Source organism: Hemiscyllium ocellatum, chromosome 35 (assembly GCF_020745735.1).
Source record: "Hemiscyllium ocellatum isolate sHemOce1 chromosome 35, sHemOce1.pat.X.cur, whole genome shotgun sequence".
NCBI lineage: Eukaryota > Metazoa > Chordata > Chondrichthyes > Orectolobiformes > Hemiscylliidae > Hemiscyllium > Hemiscyllium ocellatum.
The window spans coordinates 10420750-10448519 of record NC_083435.1 but is presented as its reverse complement, the minus strand read 5'-3'; the positions used below and the strand labels follow the sequence as shown (position 1 = coordinate 10448519).

The following is a 27770-nucleotide window of genomic DNA, read 5'->3' as shown; positions in this document are numbered from 1 at the left end:
TTTGAGGGTGAACGGGTGCAGTCATTCACACAACCCAGCTCAGTAATCTGGATCGTCCACCGGGCTGCACCAGAGGGTTTGTAATCGGCAGTGAGCGCAGTCTGCAGCAAAATTCAGGGAAAATAACTCGCACCCCGCCCATCTCCATTCCTCTCTCTGGCCCTTCCTCAAGGGACAGCACTCTGTCGGTCTTCACCCTCCCGACCAGGGTTCAACTCCCTCCCCCTGCTAAAGTTGTGTTCCTTCTTCAATATATGAATATATCGTTTTGTCCCTGTAAAAATATCGAAAGGATAAAGTTTAAAGTAATCATTGCTGCAGTGAAATCCAACGGGAACTCCAGTGAGACTGGGAACGGTTTGAAACAGGAAGTGCTGAGATTGATCATGGCTTCCAGACAGCAGCTCCTGAGACTGACCGAGGAGGCAGTTTGTGCCATTTGTCTGGATTTCTTCACCGATCCGGTTATACTGGAATGTGGACACAACTTCTGCCGCTCCTGTATCACCCAGAGTTGGGAAAAGAAGGAGATAAACTCCTGTCCGGAATGTAGAGAGGAGTTTCCGGAAAGAAACCTCAGGGTAAATCGGGCCTTAGCGAATCTGGCCGAGAAAGCTCGAAAATTAAAGCTGGGTCCGAAAGAGAAGGAAAGTAAACCTCACTGTGAGGTACATCAGGAAGATCTGAAACTGTTTTGTGAAACTGACAAGAAATTGATCTGTGTGATTTGTCGAGATTCCCGGGAACACAAAACTCACAACTTCCTGCCGATAAATGAAGCTGTTGAAATCCACAAGGTAAAAGAATATTTTACAAGCTGCGCGCTTTATCACACATTCCTGATCTAACATCTGGCCCAACACATCTAACTCTGCAATTTCTCTCCCAATTCTAGAATAAGCTGAAATCTTCCTTAGATTCTCTCACAGAGAAGAAATCGGCGGCTCTCCAAACGGAACTGACCCAGAAACGGAAGATTTCCGAAGTGAGGGTGAGCTCTCCCTGTGCTGATTTTCTGGGATCTCGGTTAGTTTTGTTCCCTTTGCCGCGGGACATTAATGAGGTTTCACATTTCATTTGGTAGGTACAGGCGAGCAGTCTGCAGACCCACATCACATCCGAGTTCACTAAAATGCACCAGATTCTCACTGAGAAAGAGCAGCGTTTACTCAGAGATCTCAGGGAAGAAGAGGAGAGGATTGTAGAACCAATGGAGAAAAACCTTCGAGAGATTCAGGAGAATTTAAATTCTATCGAGGAGGAACTCTCAAAGTTGCAGAAACAGATGGAGCAGAAAGATGAGCTGATATTTCTGAAGGTGAGGGATTGTATTCCAGGTTAGGTAATGGAACTTTCACCCAGTTACAAAACGAACTGATGATAATTGTTAAACCAATAAAGCAATTACTAAAATAAAATTAAATTGAATGTCTGACTGATGTTGTCACTGAACGAACCGCTCCCACACCGTCTGCAGAAAGGCAAACCGACAGCTTCCCGGGAATGGGTTGTGATCTTGATAGTTGCTCAGTTATTATCTCCGACTTCCCCAAGTTTAATTATCTCCTGGAACTCCCATTGTAATCCAGCTCCATGTGGAGAGTGTGTGGGTGTATCTGGTATGGTGGGAGTGTGAGAGTCACTTTGTGAGCGGGACTGATGGTCAGTTCCAGTTTATTTTACCCTCTCCTCAATCTTCCTTCCAAAATGTATCACTTCACACTTCTGTGTTGTGTCTGTTCATTTCATCAGCCTGTCTGTCTCCTCCTGAAATCTGTTACTGCCATCCTCACTGTTTGTGATTCATTTCTTTCAGGAGGAAGCTTGTCAGAAGAGAAGGTAGGACATGCTCTTTCCTGAACCTCTGCACTGTTGTCTCAATAACTCAGTGATGGGTTATTGTGAGTTTATCCAATTTTTTTTTAATGTTTCACATACGAACTCGCTGTTTAACATTTGAGTGCAATACTTTACTGTATTTAAAGAGCACCTCTAATGTCTTGAGCTGTTTCACAGGAGCTTTAGAAAGTGAATAAAATAAAAATGCCTCCAAGATATTAATGCAGATGATGATGCAGGATTTAGAGTATCTTAAAGGAGGAAAGAGGAATAGAGAGATGGAGAGGCTCAGGGAGGGAATTCCAGAGCTGAGGGTCTCAGCAGCTGAAGGTCCAACCTCCAATGGTAGAGGCGCAGGATTCTGGAAGTGTGGTGGGACCCATGTATTACACAGTTGGCTTTTTGATGTTTCAGTTTTTTGTCTCTGTTCAACAAGCTCTGTTTATAATACAGCAAGGGGATGGGGAAAATGTTTATCATCTCCATAGTTTGTGATGTCTCAGTTACTAATCTGTTATCAGGACATTGACCTTTCTCTGGACCTGGGGGTTTCCAAACCCTATCCATGCATTATCAAGTTCTTTTTGGATCACTTATAAAGATAAGACAAACATTTCACTTTCTAGCCCATTCACTCAAACGTGAACAATGCTGAAAGCTTGAATATTTAAATAATTTCATAATGTTCTAATGAAGCAGCATTTCTAACATAATCTGTTTAATGTTCACAGGATTAATGATGACGAGGAGAAACTCTCAGCTGCTGATGGCTCTCTGTCTCGAGCACAGTTTACCAGCCCTTTACAGTACACAGTCTGGAGAGAAATGATACACACCATTCATCCAGGTCAACACATGTATTCATTTCCCTGATGATAGATCCAGTCGTGTAGGAGCTCCCAGGCCCCAGTTTACATCTTCAGATCGATTAGTTATAGAGTCATAGAGATGTACAGCATGGAAACAGACTCTTCTGTCTAACTTGTCTATGCCGATCAGTTATCCTAACCTAATCTAGTCCCATTTGCCAACACTTTGCCTGTATCCCTTTTCACCCTTCCTATTCACATACCCACCCAGAAGCCTTTTAAATGCTGTAATTGTACCAGCCTCTACCACTTCATCTGGCAGCTCATTCCACACACTTATCACACCCTGCATGAAAAAGTTACCCATTAGGTCCCTTTTATATCTTTTTCCTTTCACCCTAAACCTATGCCCTCTAGTTCTGGCCCCCACCCCAGAGGAAAGATCTTGTCTATTTCTCCAATTGATATTCTAACTATATAAGGTCACCCCTCAGCCTCCAATGCTCCAGCAAAAGCCACCCCAGCCTATTCAGCCTCTACCTATTGCTCAAAGCATCTCAACCCTGGCAACATCCTTGTAAATCCTTTCTGAACCACCTCAGGTTTCACAATATCCTTTGAAAGGAAGGAGACCAAAATTGCACACAATATTCCAAATGTGGCCTAATCAATGTACTATGCAGCTGCAACATGACCTCCCAACTCCTAAACGCAAAACTCTGACCAATAAAGGAAAGCATACCAAATGCCTTCTTCACTACCCTGGAAATTTTGGAGCTGGCGTCTAGTGGCAGATGAATGGTGGGGAGTAACTGAGAAGGGACTGAAGCAGGACACACAAGACTAAGTCATGGTTGGAAGTGATGAGTTCTGTGAGGCTGGAGCAGGCAGAAAGAATGGGTCTGCCCAGGCAATACTGTTTGTGTATTTTAGGAAGGAGGTAGAAGCGAGCTGTGCGGGGCTGGGGGACTATCAGCTTGGATTGTTTTGTGGGCAGATCCCCAGACGAAATGAGGTTGGTCACCATAATTGACACAATGGCCTGATGTTCTATCATGGGGTCACAGGCTAGGGGCTGATAGGAGGAGATATTTGAGAGGTATCTCAGCTTCTCCAATGTAATGGTCAGTCTGCTGACTACTCCAGCACCACCCTGATCAGCAGGCTGAATAATAAAGTCAGGGTTGGATCTGAGAGCACAGAGCACACTGCTGCCCCCCTCTCTCATCTGGAATTGGAAAAAATGATTGATTTTGTTTCCAACTTCCACACCACTCTCGCCCTTCATCTGGTCTATCTCTGTCTCCTCCCTTCTCTTCCTTGACATCTCTGTTTTTATTTCTGAGGATACACTGGCCACCAATATCCACAATGAACCCACCGATTCCCACAGTTACCTGGACTGTCCATCCTCAGACCCTGCTTCCTGTAAAGACTCCATTTCATTCTCCTAGTTACTCCGCCTCCATCGCATTTTTTCCAATGATGCCGACTTCAACAAAGGAGCCTCTGAAATGTCCACCTTCTTCCACAACCGAAGATTCCCCAGCACTCTTGTTATCAGAGCCCTCAGCCAGGTCCAACCCACCTCCCACACTTCAGCTTTCACCCCCCCCCCCAATTCCCTCCCACAACAGTGATAGTGTCTCCGTTGTCAATTCTTACATTAGAAGATCATCTAGCTGCCATTTCCGCCACCTCCAGCGAGATGTCACCACCAGACACCACATATCTCCCCTCCCTTGTCAACCATTCCATTTGGGACACACTCATGACTTCCAATATTCTCTGACAGCCTCATGTCACCTTCCCCTGCAACTGCTGAAGGTGTAACATCTGTCCATTTACTTCCTCCCTTCTCAGTATCCAAGGGCCCAAACATATCTTCCACATACCTGCACTTGTCACAATCTAGCTTACTGCATTCACTGCTCACAATGTGGTCTCCTCTACATTGGGGATATGAAGAGTAGAGTGTGAGATCACTTGCATTCCATTTGCCAAAAAAAGACCCTGAGCTTCCAGTTGCCTTTTAACACACCGCCTGTCTCCTGGCTGACATCTCTGTCTGAGGCTTGCTGCAGTGCTCCAGTGAAGCTTAGCGCAAGGTAGAAGAACAGAACCTCATTTTTCACCTGCAAACCCTGCAGCCTTTCAGACTCAATATCAAATTAAATTACTTTGGAGTCTGAGCACTCCCATGACCTTACCCTCACCCATACAGCCAGGCCTTGTTATCACAGAGTCTGCTATTCTTCACCACCCATTGATCGCCACTAACAGTCTCCATCATCAGCTATTCACCCCCTTAGCAGATCATTATCCACTCATTTGTCTGTCCAACTGCTGTTCTCTCTCTTTGGCGTCTATCCCCACTATCGTTTACTCACTACCACTTGCCACACCCAACCCTAACTTCTGCACAAAAAACAACATTTTCCTTGTGACCATTAGTTCTGAGGAAGGTCACTCCATTCGAAATGTTAACTCTGATTTTTCTCCACAAATGTTGCCAGACCTGCTGAGCCTGCTAAATATCGATCTGTTTCACAAAGTGAAGAATTACACAAGGCAGAGCTATTTATAATCTTCTATAAGGGGATGGTGAAAAGCCAGCTTGCAGGTAGTGAGTCTGATAGAATCACAGAAGCCCTCCAACGTGGAAGCAGGCCATTCAGCCCATCAGGTCCAGTCCAACCCTCTGAGCAGCATCCCACCAGGACCCAACCCCTTACCGTGTCCCTGTAACTCCACATTTCCCATGGCTAATTCACTTGGCGTGCACTCCCCTGGACACAATGGACAAAAACTGCACATCTTTGGACTGTGGGAAGAAACCTATGCACACACAGGAGAATGTGCAATTTTCACACAATCACCTGAGGCTGGAATTGAACCCAGCTCCCTGTTGCTGTGAGGCAGCAGATCTAACTATTGAACAATTGTTCCAATATTTAGAGTAATCACATTGATCAAGCAGTGAACCCAATAGCTGCTCCATGAATTTTATCAGAGGGCCAATTCAATGTGAAAGTTCTGATTCAGTGTAATGTTCTTGGTCAGTTTTCCAAGGGTTTAGAGTGTGAGATGATGCTGGGTGGTCCTGCAAGAGGAAACGGGTATCTGGAAAGCTGCTATCACTCCCACGTGAGGGAAGGCTGTAAATTGGGGTTGTTAGGAATATGGGACGAAATGGAAAACACAGGAACAATGAGTAGCCATGTGAAAAATTAACTAAACTCCTGGTAACAGGGAAATCATTACAGAGTAGAGTATGATAAATCAAGTTGTATTCAAATATTGCCTGTGTGCCCACAGTATAGCCCAAAGTGTTTCTGAACCATTGAAGTGTTTTTGTGGAATATTCCCTGTTGTAATGTAGGAAATGATAGAATCAATCTGTGACCAGTGACCAGTGTAAAACTGAGCAATTAATTTTAATGCAAGAGCCCTGACAGGTTGGGAACATAGGATTCGGATATCATAGCTATTAGTGATGAAACATGACTCAGGGCAGTGACATTTTTAATTAAATATATCATTATATCTGTACTTCAGGACAATATTCTTGGAGTCCATCCAGGGAGGTTATATGGGTGTAACTAAGAAATAAGCAAAGGATGATTACCTCATTGGGATTGTAGTACAAGCCCTCAAATACATAGTGGGAAATTGGGAAGCAACAGTAGGGAGGACTTCGACAGCTGCAAGATTAATATTCTTGTATTGGTAGGGGATTATAACTTTGCAAACACAGTATGGAAATGTCAATGTGTTAAGGGTTTGGATGGAGAGGAACCTAAGTGTGTCTCAGAAAAGTTTCTGATTGAATATGTGGATACACATGTTTTTCCTGGAGCTTTGGAGGCTGAGGGGTGACCTTATAGAGGTTTATAAAATCATGAGGAACATGGATATAGTAAATAGACAAGGTGGGGATGGGGCTGGGTGAGTGCAGAACCAGAGGCCATAGGATTAGGATGAGAGAGGAAAAATTTGAAAGGGAGCTAAGGGCAACCTTTTCACGCAAAGTGTGATTGTGTATGCAATTAGCTGCCAGAAGAAGTGCTGGAGGCTGGTACAATTACAACATTTAAAAGGCATCTACATGGGTATCTGAATACAAAAGGATTAGAGTGATGTGGGTCAAGAGGCTAGATTAGAGTGGTGCTGGAAAAGCACAGCAGGTCAGCAGCATCTGAGGAGCAGGAAAATCGACTTTTCAGGCAAAAGCCCTTCATCAGGAATAAAGCTGTAGAGAGAGGAGGAAAATTTCTTCAAGGCAGGCATCCTTGCAAGAAGATTCGCAGTAGGGTTAAAATCAACTAGGTAAAAACAAGGACTGCAGATACTGGAAACCAGAGTACATACGAGTCAAGTGCTGACAAATAGGGCTGGATTGGTTTAGGATATCCGGTCGGTATGGACGAGTTGGACTGATGGCTGTTTCTATGCTGTACATCTCTATGAATCTATAACTCTTTAAAGAAAGAGCAAAACATGACTTTCGCTTGAAAAATAGGGCAGGGTTAATGACTGAGCTGTCAGGAGTGGGGGTACTTTTGGGCAAGTAATAATAATTCCATTATTTGGAAAATAGTTATGGAAAATGACAGAACGAATCTAAAATTTGTGGTTCTAAATTGTAGTAAGGATCTGAAATTTGGTGGTATCAGGCATTGATTGGGGTAAATTGGTCACAGGTAGAGGGATGGTTGGAGCGTGGGAAACCTTCAAAAATGAGATCACGGGAGCTCAGAGACAGTATGTTCCAATTGGTGAGGAGGGCAAAATTGGTCAAACTAGAGAAATTGAGGCTCTGGTCAAGAAAAATAAGGAGACATTTGCCAGGTATTGACAGCTGGAATGGAGTGAATCCCAAGAGGAGTATAACATCAGTAGGAGTATATTTAGAGGGAAATCAGGAGAGCAAAAATAGAGCTTGAGATAGCTTTGGTGAATAGGGTTAAGGAGAATCCAAAGAGATTCCACACATACACGAAGGGCAAAATAACAAGTAGGGAGGGAATAGGGCCCCTTGCAGCTCAAAGAGGATGTCAATGTGTGGAACTACAGGAGATGGGTGAGATGGTAAACAAATATTTTATGTTAGGATTTACTGTGGAGAAGGACATGGAAGTTGGGGAAATAAGTAGGGATATCTGCTGCAGGTCTTAAAATACATGGTAAGGTCCTAGAGAGTGTTGCTGAACAAAGAGAGCCTGGAGTGCAGGTTCATAGCTCCTTGAAAGTGGAGTCGCAGATGAATAGGATAGTGAAGAAGGAGTTTGGTATGCTTTCCTTTATTGGTCAGATTATTGAGTACAGGAGTTGGGAGGTAATGTTGCGGCTGTACAGGACATTGATTAGGCCACGTTTGGAACATTGCATGCACTCATGAGGGGCAGCAATAGGCTAAATAGACAAGTCTCTTCCCTGGGGTGGGGGAGTCCAGAACTAGAGGGTATAGATTTAGGATGAGAGGGGAAAGATATAAAAGAGACCTAAGGGACAGTGTTTTCATGCAGAGGGTGTACATATATGGAATGAGCTGCCATAGGAAGTGGAGGAGGCTAGTACAATTGCAACATTTAAAAGGCATCTCGATGGGTATATGAATAGGATGGGGTTAGAGGGATATGGGCCAGGTGCTGGCAGGTGTACCTGGATTGGGTTGGGATATCTGCTCGGCATGGACGAGCTGGTCCGAAGGGCCTATTTCCGTGCTGGACATGTCTATGAATCTATGACGATATAAATCTGATCAGTTATTTGGCAGCACTTGGCCCATATCCCTCTAAACCCTTCCTATTCATATACCCTTCCAGATGCCTTTTGAGTGCTGTAATTGTACCAGCCTCCATCTCTTCCTTTGACAGTTCATTCTGTACACGCACCACAGTCTACATGAAAAAAATTGTCCGTTAGGTCTCTTTTATATGCTTGAACTTTGTGGGAAGCAGGGAAGAGATTGCTGGGCCCATTGTTGAGATATTTGTCTCATCAATAACCAAGGGTAAGATGAGGCAAGATGGGAGGATTCTTAATGGTGTGCCATTATTTAAGAAACGCTGTCAGGAAAACCCAGGTTACTAATGAGCCTGACGTCATCTGTGGGTAAGTTGTTGCAGAGGATTCTGAGATCTAGTTATCATGCATTTGGAAAGGAAATGATAGTCCTCAAGGCTTTGTGCATGGGAAACCTTAATTCGCTAACATGATTGAGATTTTTGAAGAGGATAGAAAGAAGATTGTCTTCATGCTCTGTCTCTTCCCTCACTCTTATTCTCCCTTCCCCTTCCATCCCACAATGCCCATTCCTGTCAGTTCCCATTCCTGTCACTCTCACCCTCAGCTCTACGCTCTGTTGCACTTCACTCTCCCTTCTGCCCCACATTCCAATCTTATCTCTCCCCTCCACCTGGCTCTGCTACTCCATTGATGTTCCCTCCATATCACTTCCCAGCTCTACAGCCCCATTACTCCAAATCTCACTTGTTAATAATCTCATATTGTCCTCTCCCACTTTACATCATCCTCTCTCCTCATATTTATTTTCACTTCCCCTTGTCCAAGAATCACCTCTGGATATCAATAATACAAGGCAGTTCAAATAAACACAATTAACCATAAAATAAAATAAAGAAATGTGGATGCTGGAAATCCGAAAGCAAACCAGAATCGACTGGAAAAACCCAGTAGTTATAGCAGTAACTATGGAGAGAAAGCAGAGTTAATGCATCGGATCCAGTGACCCTCCTACAAAATTAGATAGTAGCTGGAAAAATGTGGTATATACGCTGAAGACAGGGTGTCTAGGTGGGTGTGTGGGGGTGGAGTTTGTCAAGAAAGAGTGGGGATGTTGACACTGACAATAAACGCACCACCAGCCTTCTCTCTCTCTCGGAACAGAGAGCAGCCTTTGATTAGATTAGATTCCATACAGTATGGAAACAGGCTATTTGGCCCAACAACTCCACATCGACCCTCTGAAAAGTAACCCACCCAGACTCATTCACCTACATTTACCCCTGACTAATGCAGCTGATACTATGGGCAATTAGTATGGCCAATGCACCTAACTTGCACATCTTTGGACTGTGGGAGAAACCAGAGTACCTGGAGGAAACCCGCACAGGCCACTTAACAAGATTCTCCTTTGACTTAGGCAAAAAGCAATGCACAGTCCATTTCATGCATAGGACGGACAACAATGTATATTCCTAACATGAAACCAAGGATTATCAGTGTGTTCCACTCGATCCATCCACACAGTGACCATAGCCAGCAGATAGGACTCCATCCACGAGTCAGGTGGTGGTGGGGCAGGTATCTTCCCTGCATCTTAACTTGTTTTGTTGTTGACATCTGTATCATATACAATGTCGAGAAATCGTCTATGGAGGTGCAGCATTGTGGGCCAATGACACAACAAGTGCGTCCTTCGTTAGCAAGGAGGAAATCTAACACTAATTGATCCTGAAGCATCATTATCCAGGTCTCCTGTAGTTCTATGTTCATTAGTTTCAACACATGGGTAATTCATTTAGCCAGTTTTTTAACATTATATGCAAGGTCACCAAGTTGATCTCGGGCCATCTCAACCCCTCAGTCAGGAATAAGGCCTCCCATCAACCTCGACCACCAGTTTGTTGATGAACGAAGTCATGCAAGTCTCATTTTGTTTTTCCTCTAATTTTTGTTCCATAGCGATTCACCTTAGGTGGAGGGTAAAAAGTGGTAAGGTGTGCACCAAAGCACTGTGTCCATACCAGTGGTTGCATAAATATGGGTAGGCTTTGTTTCTGCACAGCCAATGAACACTAAACAGAGTTCTGAGGGTGCACTTCTGTGAGTGAATGATGAGGCCACTCAGAGTGAGGGCTGAATCTCGTAAACAGTGGGTGTTATCAAAAGTTTGGTTATCCAAGTGTATTTGTGGATTGAGAGTAGGAGTATGACCAGTGTCTTTCATAACATTTTTACACAGTACCTGCTTCACTTGCCCCATGTTGTAGGTACTGGACATTCTTTCAATGCACCATTCTAATAGTGGAACACTAACATTGTTTCCTTTAGGTTTGTTAGTGCACTTCACACAGCGATGCACTTCTTCTACTGAATGGGTTTTGTCATCGCAGGTGAGGGGTGCATAAGTGGGTGAGTCTTATTCATACATTGTACATCAGAATGGAGGAAGAGTGAGCAGACAACACATGGATCAGGGTGTTTAGCTTGAGTAAAGAAACCATTGGCAATAGAAGGGGGAATTAGAGGTACATAGTATTTTTGGTCTTTCTTCACCTTTCCAGCTTGTATTGTTAACAATCAGTAGCTACTGATTACAGAAGCTGTATAAAGGTATTTGTACCAGTAGCAGTAGGTTGGATATGAGAAGGTTCCATCAAGAAGGTATAAGTTGACAGTCTCAGAGTAATAGATGCCTTAAGATTCTCTGATTTCGGTACTGTGTTCAATACTGCAATTCATATGGTTCATTTTGGGAGAGGAACAGACAAGCATTTCAAAGTAACAGTTTTCGGCTGATGGAGTGGATGAAATTATGGAATCATGCCATCTTGTAACAACTGGCATTGATGTATTGTGAAGGTGACAATAACGTTGAAAGTGATGTTTGGACGTACAATGTGAATCGCTTAAATGAGTTTCAGCTGAGCAGCTGCATCCATAGCTTCCAACAGTATAGGTGCAAGTTTCATGGAGCTGACAAATTCTATCTTCAGGGGGACCAGTGGGGAAAATAATATGTTTTTTTTTTAGATTACTTACAGTGTGGAAACAGGCCCTTCGGCCCAACAAGTCCACACCGACCCGCCGAAGTGCAACCCACCGATACCCCTACATATACCCCTTACCTAACACTACGGGCAATTTAGCATGGCCAATTCACCTGACCCGCACATCTTTGGACTGTGGGAGGAAACCGGAGCACCCGGAGGAAACCCACGCAGACACGGGGAGAATGTGCAAACTCCACACAGTCAGTCACCTGAGGCGGGAATTGAACCCAGGTCCCTGGCGCTGTGAGGCAGCAGTGCTAACCACTGTGCCACCGTGCCGCCTAAGATTCATCATCATTACAGCATCCTGAAGCAGCAATGCCACTGGCAGTGTAGCTGTGATTATATTGGCATTCTACATACAAATTGTTGGTTTTGTTTCTGCAAGTGGCATTGGGGCGAAAAGTTAGTGTTCTCACGGTATCAAGAGTAGCGTTCAGAATTGCAATAAGGGTCACAAAATGGGTAGTGGTTAGCAGAGTGGGTGTTGTTAAATTCTGCTGTTTCACGTCATCGAGGTTGTCTTGTCATGAGTGGTAAGAATGACGTCAGTGATAGTGATGTTGGTAGGTGATGATATGGTCATCGGTATAGGGGGAAGAGTCATTGATGGGCATCTAACGCGCTCATTGTTTCAGCATGTGGCATCCTCCGAACTATTGTTTAGATTGATAAACTTAATTCCTATGACATTGTTCATACCAAAACATGTACACACCACATTCGTCACTTCTCCATTTGATTCATTAACATTGACACAAATTCCATTCAGACACATTTGAGGTTTAGCCAATCAGAGATATTACAGATGGGCAGATTACATCTGTGCACATGTATTGGGTTCTGTTTTCGTTGGATGATTGTACTCATACAGGTAGACAACCCTTTATCCAAAATCCCAAAATCTGAAAAGCTCCAAAATCCAAAGGTTTTCTCGCAAAGACTTTTCTCATTAAAAAGGTTGATTGACGTGCAAACAACTAACTCAACTCCACACCCACTCGATGTGTGTTATTCAGATACGACATGGGAGGATGTGGCCTAGCACTGGCAGGCTTCAATTCTGTGTCAGAGCCCGTTTTACTCACAGTAAGTCTGCTCTTTGGTAAGATTTTAAAAAGTTTCACTATTAAGCTGTCACTTATTCTGAAACACGAAAAATTCTGAATCCCGAACACCAGCTGGTCCCGAGCATTTCAGATAAAGGATTGTGCACCTGTACTAGGATTGTGACAGTAATACAAGCTTTTAATCTCCTTTGTAGATCCATGTTGAACATCCTTCTACTTTTACTGCAGTTTCAGTTATCAGAAGAACTTGATAAGAACGTTTCCAGTGAGGGCTCAATTTTTCTTGATTAAAGTCTTAAAATAGTACATAGTCACCAGTGTTGATATCTTTAAACATTGGAGCTCTTTCTTCTTTCATCCCTGGTCCCCAATAGGCTTATTTGACCTGTTGATGATAAGACTGCAGTGCTTTGGTTAGCTTAATCAGGTCCCTGTGCATTTTTTCTGCCATGACATGAACATCATCAGGGAGATGGCGCAGAACAGAGAGTCCTCAGGAACTTTCCATATACTAGTTCAGCTGCTGAGAATCCTGTCTTTTTCTGGGTCATGGCTCTCATATTATAAAGGGCAATTGGAAGTACTTGAAGCCAATTAAGGCCCATTTCCTCTACCAACTTGCTAAGCTGGTCTTTTAAAGTACCATTGGCTCTTTCTACAATTCCCACTACTTGGGGACGGTTGGCACGATGGGATTTCTGATTCATATTCAAACTCTCACATACTGACTTGTTTGACTCCACACAGAAGTGAGGGCCTTTATCGGAAGAGACCGTTACTGTATTCCAAACCTGGATATGATTTCGTTTAGTAACATTTTAGGTAGTTTTTGCTGTGCAGTCAGTCCAGGAATAAGCTTCAATCCATCTACTAAACACATCAATAATTACTAAGCGATACTCACAAGAACCTTACTCACCTCAAATGCACGGCACTCTGCTTAATAGAGGCAGGCAATAATCCAATCTGACCTATTAGATTCACCTGGATGCATAAGCACAAGTTGGGTATGGTTATTCCATTGTAAATTTTCTAAGAACGTAGTCCATTCTTCGGAGGAAAGAGCGCATTCTATGAGGTTAAGTAAGCCTTGGGAGGCAGCATTATAAATGGTCCTAGTCCTACTAATGTGATTAATGAATCCTTTGGGATTCTTTCCATAGTCTGGAGCCTTATTGATGATGCTAGAGAGTTCATGATGCTTCCAAGGTTGACAAATGGATTTTGTCCCTGATTCTGGGCAAGTGGGTTAGGGACTCTTCTCATAGGAAATTTCCCCTTGGCCATTTTATATCAGGGTGAGTGCAAAGACTAACATTAATGTCCCTAAACTTTGATGTAATTCATCAATGTCTTCAGGACTCATTTGTGGTAGGGCAGTAGCACTCAAAGGTACATTCTCAGGGTTCCCTTCATGTCTTAATCTTAGTTAATTCCTAGAGCGGGTGGTAATGGGATCATGGTAACCTTGATCATCTGAATTTTCATTATGCTGGACAGGAGAGGCAAATGAGGAGAAAACAGTATGGGCCTTGGGCACATTCATCCTCAGAATAGGAAAGTGCTTCAGGTGCTTTTGTTTCATAGCGTGTTTTCACTTTGGTCTTAACGGTTTCAAGGAAGTCCCTTTTGGGGAACCGGAAGAGGTCGGTTAGTAGAAGGGGAGGCATAATAAAAGATCTCCTCCTCTGAATCTGATTCAAATTCCTTGCCCACTAGAGAATCATTGTCCTCTTATAATGGATCTTTGGGATGGGTGGTGTAGAAGGAGTTGTCCTTTTTTATCCATCTGGTCCCGCACGTCTGCTGCTGCAGTCTGATTTTGATTTACCGGTTTCCTTTTCCTTTGGGGTCCCTGAAATCTCAGCTTAGGTTGTGGTTCTCTGCCTTCTTTACTTTTTGTTATTTTTTCTCCAGCCAACTCCAATTCTGTTTCTAAATCACATGCTTCACATTTGTGTTTTAGTTCTGTCCAATCTAATTCAAATCCTTCCTCAGTTAATGGACTGATGCAGTTTTGTCTCCATGATGGCTGCATGGATTTTCCTCATTTTTCTTTAACTATATTTTTTCACATTGATATGGCTTCTTTCTTTTTACTCCCACCACCTTTGTTCCATATTTCTTGTTCAATTTTCAGAATTAGTTTTAGATTCTGTGTGCCTCCCAGAGGCCAGTCCTTATTCTGTCGGGCAGCTGCACCCAATATTCCCCTTAATTGGTTCTCATTATTAGGATACATCCTCACTAACTCTGTCAATATGCCTTCCATCTCATCCAGGGTTGAATCCATATTTATCCTGTTTATTGTATACCTTCACAAAACTCTTACCATTGTCTCTTACCTTCGCAAAGTCTCTATTTTAGTGCCTATTTAAATTATCTCATTTGGGGTTCCATCATGGTATCTGAGAGTGAAATGGGGGAAGCAGCACATAAAAACACAGACAGAGAGAAACCAAGGTGTAACCCTACCTTGTGGGCCCATTGGTCTCGAGTCTGACCTTTAGATGAAGCTCCTCTATTCCAGTTTCACTCACACATGTCCCTGCTCGGAGCACCAAGTTGTTAAAATACCTATTCAAGACAAGCTCAGGGAAACCCTGAAGGACTCAACCTGTAAGCCTCTCTTGGTTCGTCCTGGAGATCGTACTCTGTGGTAGTCTGGAAGATAAAACTCTTACAGACAGTTTTGTTTAAATCATTACCTTTATTTATCAATGGCATCAATGCTACATTATTGGCTCAGGCTTGGAGGGCCGAAGGGCCTGTTCCTGGGCTGTAAATTTTCTTTGTTCTTCGTTCTATAACATAGATACCTACAAGCCAAGCTTGAACTAAGGTTCTAAAACCTTTAGCAGATTAGCAGCGCCAGCTCTTACCCCTAAAAGCTCTCTCAGGCCATTCTCCTTATTGCTGCAAACAAGTTGTCTTGATACAGAATTTAGTATTAAATTACAAAAATGCCACATGTCTTTCATCAGATACGCATAAATAAAATGGTAAAAGTTTGCAGAGGAAGAGAAGCTCATTGACAGGTCTGAGTACACTTGACTAATTAAGCTACATGCACATCAAAGTGAGAACCCTGAATCAAACAAGGCCAAATGGTCAATTCCTCCAAGGAACAATATAGAAACATCCATTGCAAGCAGCATTCACTCAAATCAGACCACAAAGTGTTAATCTTTCCACCAGCTTCTGTCATGTCTGTCTGTCTGTCTCTCTCTCTCACTCTCTCTCTCTCTCACTCTCTCATTGTCCCTTGAAACCTTCAGTCAGTGAATGTAATTTACAGAAGAATGTTTTCTCTCTCTCTTTCACACATGAGCATCTTCCAACTTCCTTACTATGTCAGGTTCAGCCTTCGTGATTTCCTAGCCTTTAAGGGTAATGAGATATTCACATTCCAGAACAGTCAAGATGAGAGAGCCGAGCTTTCTAAATTCAAGTTTGGTTAGTGTGGTATTCATAACAATGTATCAGGATTGTTCTATTACATACAAATTCCACTCATTTATTAAATTACAAGTTATTTTCCTATTCAGTATGAGTTTTATTAAGAGTCTTAGATATAACAGGAATTTAGTTATCTGACATCCAACTGTGAAATATGCGCAATCTTCTATACCCCAGCGTGAGAAAGAAGTACTGCAACACATTCGACAAGTGAACAAATGTTATCACCTGATTTACACCAATCCATTGACAGTAAGAACAGATGTCCCCAATTCGTCTGAACAAATGGGGTCCCCCCACCCATCATGGACAAGCACTTTCCTGGATCTCCTGAGCAGATGTGTAAGGCTACTAACTTTCTCATAATGCTCCTTGTTCTTAAAATTCTTCCTTGTGAAGACTCCCTTCCTGCTCACTTCACTCAGGGCTCACATTGTACCCCATTCTGTTACCCCACAAACTCCCATCCACCATCCAGAAGTTATCCTACCTCTTCACCTTTGCTTGCCTGCCTGCCTCTCCCTCTTCAACCTCACTTACTCCCCTCAGCAAAGCAACTCCTTTTGACATTGCCCCACCTCTCTTACACCACTTCTTCATTTACTCCTCTTCCTCACACTCCCCTCCTCCACACCACAATACTCACCATCTCCCTCAATGCTCCCACTTCAACGTCTCTGCTCCTCTCCATCCTCACACTTTTCATTCATCCTATGCCAACGTCAAACACATAGAACATAGAACAATACAGCGCAGAATAGGCTCTTTGGCCCTTGATGTTGCGCCGACCTCTGAACTATTGTCAGCTCGTCGCCCTACACTATACCAAAATCATCCCTGTGCTTATCTAAGGATTATTTAAATCTCCCTAATGTGGCTGAGTTGACTACATTAGCAGATAGGGCATTCTGCGCCCTTATCACTCTCTGCATAAACAGCCTACCTCTGACATCTGTCTTAAATCTATCACCCCTCAATTTGTAGATATGCCCCCTCGTACATCATTCTAGGAAAAAGACTTCCTCTGTCAACCCTATCTAATCCTCTGATCATCTTGTATGTCTCTATCAAATTCCCTCTTAGCCTTTTTCTTGCCAATGAGAACAGGTTCAAGTCTCTCAGCCTTTCCTCATAAGACCTTCCCTCCAGACCAGGCAACATCCTGGTAAATCTCCACTGCTCCTTTTCCAATGCTTCGACATCCTTCCCGAAATATGGGGACCAGAACTGTACACAATATTCCAAGTATGGCCACACCAGCATTTTATATAGTTGCAGCATGATATTGCGGCTCTGGAACTCAATCCCTCTACGAATGAAACCTAACACACCGTATGCCTTCTTATCAGTGCTATCCACCTGGATGGCAACTTTCAGGGATCTATGTACATGGACTCCAAGATCCCTCTGCACATCCAATAACCTTTCCATCGACCTTCCTGTTATTCTTCCCAAAGTGCATCATCTCACATTTAGCTGCATTGAACTCTATTTGCCATCTCTCAGCCCAATTCTGCAGTTTATCCAAGTCCCCCTGCAACCTGTAACATTCTTCAAAACTATCCACTACTCCACCGACTTTAGTGTCACCTGCAAATTTACTAATCCACACTCCTATGCCTGCGTCTAAGTCATCTATAAAAATGACAAACAGTAGTGGTCCCAAAACAGATGCTTGTGGCACACCACTAGTAACCGGACTCCAGGCTGAATATTTTCCATCAACCACCACTCGCTGCCTCCTTTCAGAAAGCCAGTTTCTAATCCAAACTGCTAAATCACCCTCAATTCCATGCCTCTGCATTTTTTCCAACAGCCAACCATGTGGAAACTTATCAAAGGCTTTACTGAAGTCCATGTATACCACGTCAACTGCCCTAGCCTCATCTACATGCTTGGTCACCTTCTCAAAACTCAGTGAGGTTTGTGAGACACGACCTGCCCTTGACGAAACCATGTTGACTATCTGAAATCAAATTGTTGCTTGCTAGATGATTATAAATCTTATCCCTTATAATCCTTTCCAAAACTTTTCCTGCAACAGAAGTAAGGCTCAATGGTCTATAAATACCTGGGTCATCTCTACTGCCCTTCCTGAACAAGGACACAACATTTGCAATCCTCCAGTCCTCTGGTACCAAACCTGTAGACAATGATGACTCAAATATCAAAGCCAAAGGCTCTGCTATCTCCTCCCTAGCTTCCCAGAGAATCCTCGGATAAATCCTATCTGGCCCAGGGGACTTGTCTACTTTCACTTCTTCTAGAATTGATAACACCTGTTCGTAACTAACCTCAATCCTTTTTAGTCTAATATCTCGTACCTCATTTTTCTCCTCAACAATATTCTCCTTTTCCTGAGTGAAAATCGATGAGAAATGTTCGTTTAGCACCTCTCCGATCTCCACAAGGTCCACACTCAACTTCCCACTTCTGTCTTTGACTGGCCCTATTCCTACCCTAATCATCCTTTTATTCCTCACATACCTATAGAAAGCTTTAGGGTTCTCCTTTATTCTATTTGCTAAAGACTGCATGTGTCCTCTCCTTGCTCTTCTTAAGTCTCTCTATAAAACCTTCCTAGCTGATCTGTAACTCTCCATCGTCTCAACTGAACCATCTTGCCTCATCAATGCATAAGCCTCCTTCTTCTTCGTAACAAGAGATGCAATTTCTCGGATTAATGAGTTCAACACGCGGCGAGATATTGAACAATTCTTCCGCCGCCTTCGCCTCCGTGCCTACTTTCACAACCAAGACTCCCGCCCACCCTCTGACGACCCCTTCTCCCGCCTCCAACACACCCCATCCACCTGGACACCCCGTGCAGGCCTCCTACCCGCCCTCGACCTCTTTATAGCCAACTGCCGCCGTGACATCAACCGACTCAACCTGTCCACCCCTCTCACCCACTCCAACCTCTCACCCTCAGAACGTGCAGCCCTCCACTCCCTCCGCTCCAATCCCAACCTCACCATCAAACCCGCAGACAAGGGAGGCGCGGTGGTAGTTTGGCGCACTGACCTGTACACCGCTGAAGCCAAACGCCAGCTCGCGGACGCCTCCTCTTATCGCCCCCTTGACCACGACCCCACCTCCCACCACCAAACCATCATCTCCCAGACCATCCAGGACCTCATCACCTCAGGGGATCTCCCATCCACCGCCTCCAACCTCATAGTCCCACAACCCCGCACCGCCCGTTTCTACCTCCTGCCCAAAATCCACAAACCTGCCTGCCCCGGCCGACCCATTGTCTCAGCCTGCTCCTGCCCCACCGAACTCATCTCCCAATACCTCGACACGGTCCTGTCCCCTTTAGTCCAAGAACTCCCCACCTACGTTCGGGACACCACCCACGCCCTCCACCTCCTCCAGGATTTTCGCTTCCCCGGTCCCCAACGCCTTATTTTCACTATGGACATCCAGTCCCTGTACACCTCCATCCCCCATCACGAAGGACTCAAAGCCCTCCGCTTCTTCCTTTCCCGCCGCACTAACCAGTACCCTTCCACTGACACCCTCCTTCGACTGACTGAACTGGTCCTCACCCTGAATAACTTCTCTTTTCAATCCTCCCACTTCCTCCAAACTAAAGGAGTTGCCATGGGCACCCGCATGGGCCCCAGCTATGCCTGCCTCTTCGTAGGATATGTGGAACAGTCCATCTTCCGCAACTACACTGGCACCACCCCCCACCTTTTCCTCCGCTACATCGATGACTGTATCGGCGCTGCCTCGTGCTCCCACGAGGAGGTTGAACAGTTCATCAACTTTACTAACACCTTCCATCCCGACCTGAAATTCACCTGGACTGTCTCAGACTCCTCCCTCCCCTTCCTAGACCTTTCCATTTCTATCTCGGGCGACCGACTCAACACAGACATCTATTATAAACCGACTGACTCCCACAGCTACCTGGACTACACCTCCTCCCACCCTGCCCCCTGTAAAAACGCCATCCCATATTCCCAATTCCTTCGTCTCCGCCGCATCTGCTCCCAGGAGGACCAATTCCAACACCGCACAACCCAGATGGCCTCCTTCTTCAAGGACCGCAGATTCCCCCCAGACGTGATCGACGATGCCCTCCACCGCATCTCCTCCACTTCCCGCTCCTCCGCCCTTGAGCCCCGCTCCTCCAACCGCCACCAAGACAGAACCCCACTGGTTCTCACCTACCACCCCACCAACCTGCGCATACAACGTATTATCCGCCGCCATTTCCGCCACCTCCAAACGGACCCCACCACCAAGGATATATTTCCCTCCCCTCCCCTATCAGCGTTCCGCAAGGACCACTCCCTTCGTGACTCCCTTGTCAGATCCACACCCCCCACCAACCCAACCTCCACCCCCGGCACCTTCCCCTGCAACCGCAGGAAATGTAAAACTTGCGCCCACACCTCCACACTCACTTCCCTCCAAGGCCCCAAGGGATCCTTCCATATCCGCCACAAGTTCACCTGTACCTCCACACACATCATCTATTGCATCCGCTGCACCCGATGTGGCCTCCTCTATATTGGTGAGACAGGCCGCTTACTTGCGGAACGCTTCAGAGAACACCTCTGGGCCGCCCGAACCAACCAACCCAATCACCCCGTGGCTCAACACTTTAACTCCCCCTCCCACTCCACCGAGGACATGCAGGTCCTTGGACTCCTCCACCGGCAGAACACAACTACACGACGGCTGGAGGAGGAGCGCCTCATCTTCCGCCTGGGAACCCTCCAACCACAAGGTATGAATTCAGATTTCTCCAGCTTCCTCATTTCCCCTCCCCCCACCTTGTCTCAGTCGGTTCCCTCAACTCAGCACCGCCCTCCTAACTTGCAATCCTCTTCCTGACCTCTCCGCCCCACCCCACTCCGGCCTATCACCCTCACCTTGACCTCCTTCCACCTATCCCACCTCCATCGCCCCTCCCCCTAGTCCCTCCTCCCTACCTTTTATCTCAGCCGGCTTGGCTCTCTCTCTCTTATTCCTGATGAAGGGCTTATGCTCGAAACGTCGAATTCTCTATTCCTGAGATGCTGCCTAACCTGCTGTGCTTTGACCAGCAACACATTTGCAGCTGTGATCTCCAGCATCTGCAGACCTCATTTTTTACTCGAAAATTTCTGTAGTAAACCACAGTTCCCTTACCTTATCACTCCCTCCCTGCATGACAGGGACATACCTATCAAGGATACACAATATCTGTTCCTTGAACCAGCTCCACATTTCCATTGTCTGCATCCCCTGCATTTTGCCACCCCATTCTATGCATCTGAATTCTTGCATAATTGCATTATAATTGCCCTTGCCCCATTGATAACTCTTGACCTGTGGCATGTACCTATCCCTTTCCATCGCTAAACTAAACATAGCTGAATTATGGTCACTTTCTCCAAAGGGCTCACCTACAACTAAATCAAACACCTGGCCTGGTTCATTAGATTAAATACCCTGCAAAGAGTAACCCATCCAGACCCATTTCCCTCTGACTAATGCACCTAACGCTTTGGCCCATTTAGCATGGCCAAATCTTTGGAATGTGGGAGCAAACCAGAGCACTCGGAGAAAACCCATGCAGACACGGGGAGAATGTGCAAACTCCACACAGACAGTCGCCTGAGGCTTGAATCAAACCTGGGACCCTGGTGCTGTGAGGCAGCAGTGCTAACCACTGAGCCACGGTGCTGCCCCTTAACCTAGCACCAGATCCAGTGTGGCCTCCTCTCTTGTCAGCCCTTTGACATACTGTGTCAGGAAACCCTCCTGTACAAAATGGGCAAAAACTGATCCATCTGACACACAGGAGTTATAGCATTTGCAGTCAAAGTTGGGGAAGTTAAAATCCCCTATAATGACCCTTTCACTCCTACCCAGAATAATTTTGCTAATCCTCTCATCCACCTCCCTGGAACTCTGCAGAGGCCTATAAAACATTCCTTGCAGTGTGACACCTCCTTTCCTGTTTCTAACCTCAGCCCATACTGCCTCAGCAGACGAGTCCTCATCAAAAGTTCTCTCAGCCACCGTTATACTATCCTTGACTAACAAGGCCATGCCTCCCCCTTTTTTTAACCTGTTCTTAATGAAAGATCTAAACCCTGGAACCTGCAACATCCATTTCTTACTTTGCTCTATCCATGTCTCCAAAATGGCCACAACATCAAAGTCCCAAGTACCTATCCATGCTGCAAGCTCACCTATCTTATTTTGGATACTTCTGGCATTGAAGGAAGCACACTTCAAACCACTTTGCTGTCTGCCAGTACATTGCTGTGACCCTGAAATCGTGTCCATGCCCTCCCTACTCCCATCCTCCTGTGCACTGTAACTACACCTCCACTTCCATTCCCCTTGCTGAGCTAGTTTAAACCCACCCGAATAGCACCAGCAAATTTCCCACCCAGTATATTAGTACCCCTCTGGTTCATGTGAAGACCGTCCTGTTTGTAGAAGTCCCACCTTTCCCAGAATGAGCCCCAATTATTCAAGAACCTGAAACCCTCCCTCCTGCACCATCCTTGCAGCCACGTGTTTAGTTGATATTAGATTAGATTAGATTACTTACAGTGTGGAGACAGGCCCTTCGGCCCAACAAGTCCACACCGACCCGCTGAAGCGCAACCCACCCAGACCCATTCCCCCACATTTATCCCTTCACCTAACACTACTGGCAATTTAGCATGGATAATTCACCTAACCTGCACATTTTTTAACTATGGGAGGAAACCGGAGCACCTGGAGGAAACCCACACAGACACGGGGAGAATGTGCAAACTCCACACAGTCAGTCGCCTGAGGCGGGAATTGAACCCGGGTCTCTAGCGCTGTGAGGCAGCAGTGCTAACCGCTCCCTATTCCTTGCCTTGCTATCAAGTGGCCCGGGTAACAAACCAGAGACAACAACTCTGTTTGTTCTAGCTCTCAGCTTCCACCCTAGCTCCCTGAAATCCTGCCTTACATCCCTATCCCTCCTCCTACCCATGTCGTTGGTACCTACATGGACAACATCACTCACCTGGCCCTCTTGCCCTCATATCCACTTGTCATCACTTCCCCCCTCACTCACACTTCCCCCCTCATTTTTCTCTTCCAATCCATTCCCCTATCACTCCCCCACCTCAATCCAATTCCCTGACACTCACATCCCCCTGACTCTTCACTCACCTCACTCACCCCTTACTCTCGGCCTTCCCACACACATCTCCCTTTCACTGTCTCCTCCCTCTCTCTTATTCTCCTCCTCTGAGTCATTCTCCTCATTTTCATTCCCCCTCCCGCTCCCACTCACTGCCATTTTCCCTCTCTTCCCTGACCCTGCCTCTCATTTCCTCCACTCTCTACTTCGAAAACAGCCCATCTCTTTATTCATCCCATTAATCTCTCCTCAGTTTCCTTGTCCCTATCTCTCACTGCATTCTTCTTTCTCCATACATTCCCCACTCTCCTCACCCTCCCTCCCTATCACTCTTCCATGGATCTCACTCTCCACTCGCTACATCACAGCAACACTCCCTCCTGGTCTCCCACCCAACTCTCTCCTACTCTCACTGTCTCCCTTCTGCTCATTCACCCTACTCTGCCTACCACCCAACCTCACATCTCCCACTCCCTCTCCACCCTTCTGCTCACTGTCCAATTACTCTGCCCTCTCATTCACTGTCCCCTTGTGCTCAGCTTCCCATCCCGGTCACTCTCCCCTCAACCTCATTCTCCTCCTGGTTTGTACCTGACATTAACTGTCACTGAGCCCAAACGACCACGGCCTCACTGTATTCTCAATCCTCCATCCCACTCACTTTTCCACATAGCAGAGTGGTGCAAGTGGTGTTGGCTGGTACAATTGCAACATTTAAGAGACATTTGGATGGGTATCTGAATAGGAAAGGTTCGGAGGGAATATGGGCCAGGTGCTGGCAGGTGGGACTAGATTGGGTTGGGATATCTGGTCAGCATGGACCGAAGGGTCTGTTTCCATGCTGTACATCTCTATGACTCTATTCCCCACATCCATCCACTCCTCTCAATTGTTCAGTATTCAGTCCTCCCACACCCTCCCTTCATTGTCCAACATTCACAATTCCCTTTCCCTTCCACCTCACTATCCACTCCACCTCACTCTCCAATCCTCACTCTCCTTGTCACTCCACTTCCCCCTTACACATGGGTTGCCCACACTCTCTAATCTCCCTCCACATCAATGCTCCCTCACTCCCTCCTGCTCTCCCCTTCCCCCTCAATCTCACACCTTCTCAGCTCACTCTTCCCTCTTCCACTATCCTCTTGAGCACAGCTTTCCAATCCAGTCAGTCTCCCCTCAACCTCACTCTGCTCTCACCCTCTGCCTCACACTGCCCCTCACTCCTATCTCACATTCACCCTCCTCCTCCACTCCATTCTTCATAATCAAACTGCCCTGATTACCCCCACCCCTGACTCTGCCCTCCCTTTTAATCTTGCCTCCTCACACTCATCCTCCCCTTCACTCTTGCCTCCACTTCTCTCCCCCTCCACCTCGTGCTCAAATTCACTCACCTCCACATTCCATAGACTTCCTCAATCATTCTCTCCTTCCTTTTAAATCCTCACCTCATCTTTACTCTCCTCTCCCGCTCACAGACTTCATCTCATCCTCCAATTCACTCAACTCCAGACTCCCCACAAAATATTATATTGTTAACCTCTGACTTCCACATATGTATGAATTCCCTGTACTCTTAACCCTCCCATCCCTCTTATATACCCCACCAATCCCTGTCACTCACTCTCCTTTCCCACTCACTCATCCCTCCCATGTTTAAAAGGAACCTGTCTTTCTCTGCTCCATCTCAGCAATCTCTTCCTCCTCACTCTTACCTCCCTTTCTCTCTGCCCCTCACTCACCGCATCTCCATCTCTCAACCCTCCCACTCACTCTCCCAATCTCCAAACCTCAAATGTCCACTTATTTTGCAGACATCCTTTCCTCTCCCTCTCATTCAATCCTGTCACTTAGCTCTCCCCTTCCCCATCTTAAACACTGTCCTCCCCTCACAAAACTTCCAAACCTTCACTCAGCTTCCAATCATTCCCTCTTCTATCACTTCACCCATCTCTTCACTCTCCCATTCCCTGCCCTGAAGTTAAAACCTTCCCTCATTTCCTCCCATGCTCTTACGATGCTTCCCTCCCTCTTCGCTAAACCCTCCCTTACAAATGCAACCTCATTCTACCCTCCCTTATTCTCCCCATTCCCTTGTTGCCCACCACTCCTGCTCCCCTCACATACCCACTCCCACCCACTCACATCCCCTCACTCACCCTCATTTTCCCTTCATCTTGTTATTGTACTCCTTCCTGTGCTCACTTCCCCAATACTCTTCTGTTCTCTCCATCTCCCCTTCCTCTCAGTTTCCCTTCTCCATTTTGTCACCCACACTCTCCTACTCACTCTACCCTCCTAATTTATCTCTTTCTCCTGGACCAAACCATCTTCCCTTCCAGTCCATGTCCCATCCCTCCCTGTCAGTCTCTCCTCTCCCTGATGCTGCTCTCTCCCTACCATGTCCATATCGTTAACTCTCACTAACCCCTTCACTCTCCCCTAGCTCTCCTGTGCCCCTCACTCTGCCCATCACTCTCCCATCACCTTCCTGGCCCCAACATTTGACACTCCCCTATGTTGTCCCATACACCCTACTCCCCCTCACTCTCAGTCTCCTTTCCCACCCCGGAATACTTCATCTCCCTCTACTTCTGCCACATGATCTGCCCCTCGCTCTCCCCTCACCATCTGCTTCAGTTTACTCTCCCCAGTGCACTTCCCCTGTGCCCCTACCATCGAACTTCCCATCACCACAATTCCCCCTTCTTCTCCTCCTGGCTCCCCAAATGATGCTGCCGTCCCCAACCTGCTCTCTTCCTCCCACTCTCTGACTTTACCCCTTCCCCTCACCTGATCACTCAAACCGCCTATTGCTCACCTCCCTCTGAGCTCCTCCTCATTCTCCACACCTCTCTCTCATACCGCCCCTTCACCCTCTCCTCCTCTCTCTCCTACCTCTCCTCAATCTCGACCTTCTAGCCCACATCTCCTCACACGCTCCCTCGCTTTAACCTTTCTCTCCCTTCTGCAATAGGATTAAGGTTGAGGATTTGTTCTTCCAGTGCACTTCATTTCCTCACCCACTGCCCTCCAAATGAACTCTCTCACCTCCCTCACTCTTCCCTCCCCATTCCCTCTGCCTTTCCCATCCTTCCTCCTCATTCCTTCATTCTCATCACTCACTGCACTCTCCCCCACACACAATCCCCTTTCCCTGACCCTCCCCTCCTTCAAACTCTCTTTTCTAAACTCGCCTTAACTCCCCTCCTCTTCAATCCCCCTCCATTGCTCAACCCCTCACTCCCTGCTCCCCTCCCTCTCTCTGACGGTGTTATTTGATCTCTCCCCCAGCTCCAGCCTCTCTGACTCTGGATCCGAACACAGCGCATCCCCGGCTCATCCTGTCTGAGGACCGGACCAGTGTGAGACTCGGAGACACAGAGCAGCCGCTCCCTGACTCCCCGGAGAGATTTGATTCCTGTCTCTGTGTCCTGGGATCAGAGGGATTCACATCAGGGAGACATTACTGGGAGGTGGAGGTGGGGGAGAAGACCTGGTGGAGTCTGGGAGTGGCCCGAGTGTCTGTGGAGAGGAAAGGGTGGACCATGCCGAGCCCAGAGACTGGATTCTGGATTGTGAGGCTGTTACCCAACGATGGTTATTTTGCCTCCACTTCATCCTCTCTGACTCCCCTCTCCCCGAGTGTGAATCCCCGGAAGATCGGGGTTTGCCTGGACTATGAGGGTAGACAGGTGTCATTTTACAATGCGGACACCATGTCCCATCTCCACACTTTCACCCACACTTTCACTGAGAGGCTCTTTCCCATCTTCAATCCGGGATGGAATGACGACGGGAAAAACTCCGCCCCGCTGACAATCTGCGGGATTAAAGGGCACTGACAGATCCATCCCATAATTTCACCCCGTCCCCCTGCCTCCTGCCAGCTGTAAACTGATGGGGGTCGGTCTCAGTCTGGGGGAAAGAAGGAGGGGGAGAAAAGAAACAAATAGAAGCTCAATTGTAGAGAGGGACTGACTGGGTAGAATGAGCTGTGAGCTGCAGGAACCCGGGGACCTTCCTGCCTGTAATGTTGCTCCACAGGCGGGAGGTGGCGCTACATGACGGTGTTGGAGATGAATCAGTCAGTGGGTCTCAGACTGGGCTCAGGGGAGTCTTTCCAGGGGGGGACACCAAATCATTTCACTGCAGGGTCAGTGGGTTCTTTCAAGGGGGACTGGGCTGTATCAAAATAAAATGACAGACTGGTCTTCTTTAGACTTTCACCAATGCATATCCCACACATGATTTGATAACATTGAGAAACTGGTCTTGTTGTGCTCAGGTCTGTAAATATTGCCAATGATGTTACTGCTCTTTCATAAAATTGAACAATTTGAAAACCTCAGATTTGAAAGTGATGGGTGAACCGATCATTTATGTCATGATCAGATAATCGTCTGGAATCTCACTGAAGATGTTACCTCGTATGGTTTCCAAACTTCTGAAAATGAACCTTCTAGTTCACCGAGCAAACCTACATCCAATATCTAACCACGTTTAAAACCCTTCAGTTGGTGCACACTGGAATGTAGATGTAGTCACAATTGTCACTTATCCCTGAGTTATTGCTCTCTCATCATTATCTGCAGTGAAATAATCCTTAAGTCACCCCAACGAAAATATCTTTGATAAAAATCATACAGCACTC

The 27770-nt window shown here is 46.1% G+C and overlaps 1 protein-coding gene across 1 annotated transcript; it reads left to right on the top strand.

Annotated features, from left to right (window-relative positions):
* LOC132832815 (zinc-binding protein A33-like) lies at window positions 1–27770 on the top strand. The gene is made up of 6 exons (XM_060850967.1): window positions 1–797; window positions 896–991; window positions 1085–1318; window positions 1817–1839; window positions 2571–2686; window positions 26411–27770. Exons 1-6 carry the CDS (start codon window positions 255–257, stop codon window positions 26959–26961), a joined length of 1563 nt encoding a protein of 520 aa, XP_060706950.1. The 5' UTR covers window positions 1–254; the 3' UTR covers window positions 26962–27770.

Coding starts and splice junctions, on each gene's coding strand:
- LOC132832815 (XM_060850967.1), top strand. CDS start 255: ATGAATATATCGTTTTGTCCCTGTAAAAATATCGAAAGGATAAAGTTT. Junction 1,840..2,570: donor GAAGCTTGTCAGAAGAGAAG/GTAGGACATGCT, acceptor TAATGTTCACAG/GATTAATGATGACGAGGAGA. Junction 2,687..26,410: donor GATACACACCATTCATCCAG/GTCAACACATGT, acceptor TCTCTCCCCCAG/CTCCAGCCTCTCTGACTCTG.